Below are 6,189 nucleotides of genomic sequence, written 5' to 3'. Positions count from 1 at the left end.
GGGGCTTCTTCTGGTGGAGGTGGGGTGCTCTCCTTGACCCCAGGAAGGACTCACGTTGTCCTGAGCCTGGGGGTCTGTTCCTTGGGAGACTGGGTGCAGCCCCTCCCCCGGTCCAGGGCACGCCCCTGGGGACAGCGCCCCTGCCTGCGTGCCCCGTGCCTGCACCCCCTCCAGTCTCCTCAGCCCCCCCTTCACCTCGCACCCTGTCTGGGCCATCGCCCCACCTGGGCCGATGCCTGGCCAAGGATCTCGGGTTAGGGAGGCTCAGCCCCGCAGGAGGAACCGCCCGGCACGGGGCACGCGGCCTGCGTCTCATGGTGGTTAAAACGGTCAGGGTTTAGGCTTCATCCTTGGTCTTCTGCTCACAGGCGGACCCTGCCTGGCGGCTGCCTCCCCAGGAACCTGCCCCAGGCTGGGAAGAGCCTCTCGGGAGTACCTCTGCCTCTTCCAGCCTGGGCTTGTGGAGGCAGGGTCTTTGCTTCTTTAATGCCTCGAGAGCCAGGGCGCTTGGCCCTGAGATATGACCCAAATAAGAGCCCAGGGCATGTCACAGTGGAACCCCCAGTGGCTTTAGCTGGGGGAGGGCCAGAGCGTGGAGCTCCTGGAGGCCCCTGGAGCAACCACCCCCGGCCCGCACGCCTGAGCTCCTACGTCAGCTGGAAAGGAAGAGACTGGTCGGCGAGACTTAGGACAGGGTGCCGTTTTAATCCTGCTGTTTGGAAATGAGATCTGCAGAAGCCATAGCGCGAAGGATGGGAACTCGGCCCGGGGGAAGACTGGGGGGCGGGGGGGCACGGCTGCCCTCACGGGATCCCTTTTAAGTGAAATTCTTGGTTGTGTCTGGAAGACACCTCCCTGTTGCTGCCCCTCACGTGCCCCTCCTGGCGCATAGGGCGCCCCTTTTCCTGGCGGGACGTGCTGTAGCCACGCCTCGTGGGCCCAGCATGTGCCCAGGCCTGTTTTCCTTCCCCAGAAATGTTTCAGTGGAGAAGGGGTCAGGGCAGGTGGCCTTGGGGACTAAAAGCAAGCTTACACGTTTATTTTAAAACTGTTCTTGGACTCGCTGTCTGACTGGAAGCCGGTTCCGTCCCTTAGTATGTAAGCAGCGTCCGGAGCAGCCGAGTCTGGCACCCCGGAATTGGGGGCCAGGCGCTGTGCCCAGGTCCCTTCACGTCCCCACGCCCCTCGGGCTGCTGCACGCATGTGCGTGCGTGTGTCTGGTGGGCCGCGGGGACTGTCATTGCAAGGACCGGGGGAGGGCGAACCTCGCCTGCCCCTGCCCTGCCCGGCGGTCTGAGGCAGTCGTGACATATTTGGTGTTCCGAGCTCAGGAGGTGGGTCTGGCTCTCAGGCAGGGCTCACGACAAGCAGGGTGTTAGGGTCTGGGGGCGCTGGTGCTGACACTTCCTGGGCGGCAGGGGGGGCGCAGGGTTGGAATCAAGGCGGTTAGGGCAGCAGGGTGTCCCGCGGGCTGGAGCTTGGCACTGCCGTTCAAGACTGGAGCCCCGAGACCCCCGGGGGGTTGCAGAGCGCCTCTCACGGGCAGATCCCTGCTCACCGCAGCCCTAGCCGGGAGTCTGGTGACAGACAAGAATACCATTCCTACAGACAGAAGTCTCGTCTCATCCCTGGGCCTGGTCCCTGATCCAGCGACCAGGAAGCGCTGGACGTAAGGCCACTGGGCTGTGCTTATGCAGAGGCGCCACGTGGGGCGGGCAGCGTCCACGGGGCCACGGCCGCCAGACCTGCCCCGCCTCGGCCCCGGGCCAGCCGGCCTAGTCCTCCTTGGGCCTCTCCACGGTGAGAAACGTGTCCACAACGGCAGGCTGCCGCTCGGGGTCACCAAAGGGCTGCTTCTCACGGTTCTGCTCGGCCCTGGTGCGTGTCCAGGAGGGGGAGCGCAGACAGCCGGCCCTGGGCAGCGGGTGTAGGCCTGGTGGGAACACAGGCTGGGGTCAGTGTGGCTTGGGGTCCCAGGTCACTCCTTCAGCTACTGGGCTGGGCCCGTGTGTGCCTCCAGCACGGCGTCGGACCACACGTTGGGGTCCCCTGGGTACCGGCAATGTGTACACGTGGGTCTGGGTGCGGCCCGGCCAGGGGCTTTCCTGTTGTCCCCAGGCGGGTCCCCGTGCGGCTGAGGCGCCTGCCCTTGGGGGTGAGCCTGGCCCGGAGCAGGTGCCACTCCCCCCCCACCCCCACCCCGCCTGCATGGGCAGTGAGCCGGGGTGGGGGGGGAGGGTCCCTGGGCCCCCATACCCCTGGCAGCTCCCGTGCCGTTTCTGCGGCCTGCGGGCTCCAGCCGCTTCCCGGGAACTGAGCTGAGGAGGGGCTAGGACTGGTGAACACCACCCCCTTCGTGCTCTGCCTACTTGGGATTAAACCCAAGTAGTGAATTCTGCTTTCAGTGGGACTGTGGCTGTGGCCTTACGTTGGCATTTGAAAAGTGAAATTAAGGAGGGGTAGAGAAATCCCTGAGAGCTGGCAGATAGGTGTGTGAAGTGCAGAAATGGTGAGTGAAATGGTGCCGTGTCGACAAACACTGAAACACGCATCAGAAAGGAAATCATTTTCCACAATGGGTCTCCAGGGAGCGGTGCTGGGTGGCCTGAGGCCCCAGGACCTCCCGCAACCCCCTCCAGGCCCCGGCAGCAGCCCCACCTGCGGGCGAGTCGCTGGCCAGGTTCTCGTCATCCGAGTCGGCGAAGACCTCGGCCAGCTCCTGGTCGGACACGTCAGTCAGCTCGGTGAGGTCCAGGAGGTCGAAGTGCACCTCCAGGGACGAGACGCTGCTCAGGGGCTCTGGGGGCAGAGGGGTGTGTCAGCGGGGCCAGGTGGAGGCCAGTGCGGTGGGAACGAGGTGGGGCTGGCCCATCCCCGGCACCTGCTCCCTGGGGCGCACCCGAGGCCCAGGGACCCGCCCCTGGTCCCAGGGAGCACGCTGGGACAGGTGGGCTGTACTTACGCCGCCTCTCCGTGACCTGCAAGAGACCCGGTGCCGGTACTGGGACGCCCACCTCCTCCTCGGCCACAGGTGAGTGGTTGCTGGTCCCCGTCCCAGGAACGGGGGTGCCCAGGGCAGCCCTTGGCACCTCGACCTCCTTAACTACCCCTGCAACAGAGAGAGCGTTACCCGGGAGGGGACTGCGGTCTCCCACCGCCACCCCCAGGACGCAGGCTGGGAGGACTTGAGAACCTGGCCCATCGAGCCCTCCCTTGAGGCTGTGGGCAGTGATCGCAGTGGCCAGGGGTGACCTTGGGTGAGGAAGCCAGACAAGGGGCAGAGGGCTTCTCTGAGGATGCTGCCCTTCCCTGTAACCCTGATTTCCAGACCCTTTGCCCTGATTACTTGAGCAGGAATGACCACGGGTCTCGCGGGGACACTTGCTGGTCCTGTCGGAGACCCCAAGACACCAATACTGTCACCTGTCTCCACTTTCTGGTCCAACCTACGGGCGGGTGGGCGGTTCTGCATTTGCTTGCCCTTTGGCGCCCTTTAATCCAGAATGGCCCCGGCTCACGTGTCTGTCCCGTGTTGTGTTTGAATCCACATAACACGTTCTCAGATGAAACGAGGACAGTGGCCACAGCAACCCCTCCCCACCGACCACACCTCCGGACTGGGAATGTTACTCCAGGGTGTTTCCTATGCAATTCTTGTTTTTATGTAATGGCTCATCTCATGTAACTTTTTGTCGGGTGAGAGGCGAGGCCCCTTGGGGATCTGCTTGGTGGAGACTGTGCCACCCAGGGGCGGGCCCTCCACCCCACGGAGTGCTTGCTGTCACCAGGGCAGACTGCTCCATCCACACCTCCTACCAGCTCCTCCCGAGTGTTCCAGGGCCCTCTGCCCCACACAGCCAGGGGTCCCAGTCATCTGGCCGGCACATGCCCTGAGGCAACGGGACCCCTGGCTCCCTGGCGTCCCCACTGCTGCTCTCTCCTGAGCCCCCCCCCCGCGACAGAGACCCCACCTGCCCCCAGCTGACCCCCAGCTGAACCGGTGCTCAGTAAAGAGTGAGGAATGCCCTCCCGCTCCCTCATCAGTGTGGCCGCCCATCCCAGGGGTCCAGCGCCGAAGCCACAGGAGCAGCTGCCAACGGGGGGCCCAGCAGGGGGGCCCAGTGCCAACAGCTGCCAGTGAGGGCTGGGCCTGTGTGGCCAGCAGCCTGGCGGGCCGCGTGGGTCTGGAGGGTCCCTGGCTGGGTGGGATTTGCAGCTGCAGAGCTGGCTGGGTCGCCCCTGGCTTCTAGGAGGGAACCGCTCCCTGGGAGGCGTGGCTGAGGGGAGGTGGGCCTGCCAACTGGCGGGGCCAGCCTGGCTCTGCCCTGTGCTGTGTCATCACTCAGGGCCCAGGGCTGGCCCGCTGGACTGGGGCTGGGGATCTGGTTTCCACCTTGCTGCCGCATTTGGAACGTGGTGTCTGAGCATCCTTGGAGGGTAGGGTTACACCCCCTGGTGTCCCGGCCCGCCCAGCCCAGCAAGGACACCTTCCCGACCAGAGGGCACCGGAGCTGGGGGTGGGCGGGGAACCTCTCCCGAACATCAGAACCCCTGCTGAGGGTCGAAGGCCCAGGAAGCCCTTGGGGACCTTTGCTCTCTGCAGGAGTGTTCTGCTTCCTCAAGGCGGGGCGGCACAGCGGCCCGGGTCCCCCTCCCCAAGGGCGCACGCGTGCCTGGAGTGTCCTGCTCTGCTTCCACACGTGCCCCATCGTGGTGGGTGCCTGGCTGGCTGGGGGCCGCAGCTAGGTGCTGCCATTTCTCTGGAGCCTCCCAGTGGGGCAGGTGGCTCTGGGTTAATAACAAGAATGACAGTGGCTCATGGTTTTCTGTGCCAGGCAGAGTGCCAGCAATATGTTTTCCAGCTGGTGTCACAACCAGCCACGAGGAAGGGACAGTGAGTCTTGGCCAGTAACACCGAGGGGTTCAGCTTGTCGAGCGGGAGCTCTCGGCCACCACCTGCCGGCCAGCAGAGGGAGGGGAGACCCTGACCTTGCGCCCACAGGGAAGCTAGGCCCTGACTGGGTGGAAGGGGACTTAGCATAAAAGGTGGGGCAGAGGCGGGAGTCTCTGCTCATAATGGCCCGCTCTCACCTTATCTAGAAAAGAAAGCGCTATTCACCTGTGCATCCGGCAGATTCCTGAGCCGGACTCGGATGGACAAAATAGGGGATTCCTGCCCTCTTCTGGTGGGGCAGGGCTGGGGAGCCCTGGGGGCTGTGGTCCCGCTTTGGGGACAGGTCTGAAGGAGGGTGGGAGCTGGGTGATAGCTGGGGAGACAGCACCATCAAAGGCCCTGAGGGGTGCGTGGCTGCCTCTGAGGCGTGGCCGGGGTGGGTGAGGGCAGGGGGACACCGGTGGGGAGACACCTCTGGCTGCTCTCTGAGCTGGGAGGGTTCCGAGCTGAGTGGGACAGCCTCTGCCTGCATGTTTGTGGGATGGGATGCAGTCCAGGTGGGAAGGAGGCAGTCCACAGGTGATGAGGTGGGGGCAGGGCAAGGAAGCAGGACCTCCTTCCCCATCCGGCCTTGGGTCAGGGGGCTGGGTATGCAGATATGCCTCATTATAGATCCTAGGATCCAGGGGTCCCAGACAGCCCAGGACAGACCTCCAGCCCCTACAGGCACAGTGGCCTTTTGTACTCATTGTAAGAAGCACATTTTATCAAATTTCAGCATCCCTGAAACAGCAAACCATCTAGTCGATGGTGTCACAGAGCCAATGGAAAATGGTAACGGTGAACTTTTAAAGTCACCTTATGTCTACTTTCTTATTCTTTTCGTCTCCCTTTGGCAGTGGTCTGGTCTTTATTTTGTAAATCCTGGTGTCCTGGCCTGTGTCAAAGCTGTGTGGGAGAGGAAGAAAAAGCAGAAGATGCAACTTTCGGCATCAAGGACACTGATCTTCTGGCTGGAAGGATGTGAAGGGAGCAGGACCTTTGCTTGGTCCTTGTGCACAGTAGGTGCACCACAAATGCTGGTTGGATGAACGAGCCCGAGACCCCACCCCAGATCACTAAGCGGCTGTGCTAGGAATCACCTGGGTCTGTCTGATACCCTCTCGATAAGCCCTTGTAGGAAGAAGGGAGAAGTTCTTCACGAGTGAGACCCCCTGCTCTTCCTGGGGTGTGAAGCAGAGGAGTGACCGATCACACAGGCAGGCACAAGGGCAGGGGTCCTTGGCAGCCGGGCC

At 63.4% G+C, this 6,189-nt stretch overlaps 1 protein-coding gene across 1 annotated transcript in view; it reads right to left on the bottom strand.

Annotated features, from left to right (window-relative positions):
• Nucleotides 1–1,745: 1,745 nt before the first annotated feature.
• The window catches only part of DBNDD1 (dysbindin domain containing 1), a 7,042-nt gene continuing 2,598 nt past the window's right edge, over nt 1,746–6,189 (bottom strand). The window contains exons 2-4 of the mRNA XM_027118879.1: nt 2,963–3,109; nt 2,659–2,799; nt 1,746–1,933 (exon numbers count right to left, since the gene is read on the bottom strand). Of these exons, the coding sequence (XP_026974680.1) occupies nt 1,776–1,933; nt 2,659–2,799; nt 2,963–3,109 (446 nt within the window). The 3' untranslated portion in view covers nt 1,746–1,775. The remainder of the gene's footprint in view (nt 1,934–2,658; nt 2,800–2,962; nt 3,110–6,189) is intronic.

The sequence above is a fragment of the Aethalodelphis obliquidens genome, unplaced genomic scaffold (assembly GCF_003676395.1).
Source record: "Aethalodelphis obliquidens isolate GAN/ISIS:26980383/991018 unplaced genomic scaffold, ASM367639v1 scaffold20, whole genome shotgun sequence".
In the NCBI taxonomy this organism is placed as follows: domain Eukaryota; kingdom Metazoa; phylum Chordata; class Mammalia; order Artiodactyla; family Delphinidae; genus Aethalodelphis; species Aethalodelphis obliquidens.
The sequence above is the reverse complement of the archived record's forward strand: the minus strand, read 5'-3'. Positions and strand labels throughout refer to the sequence as shown.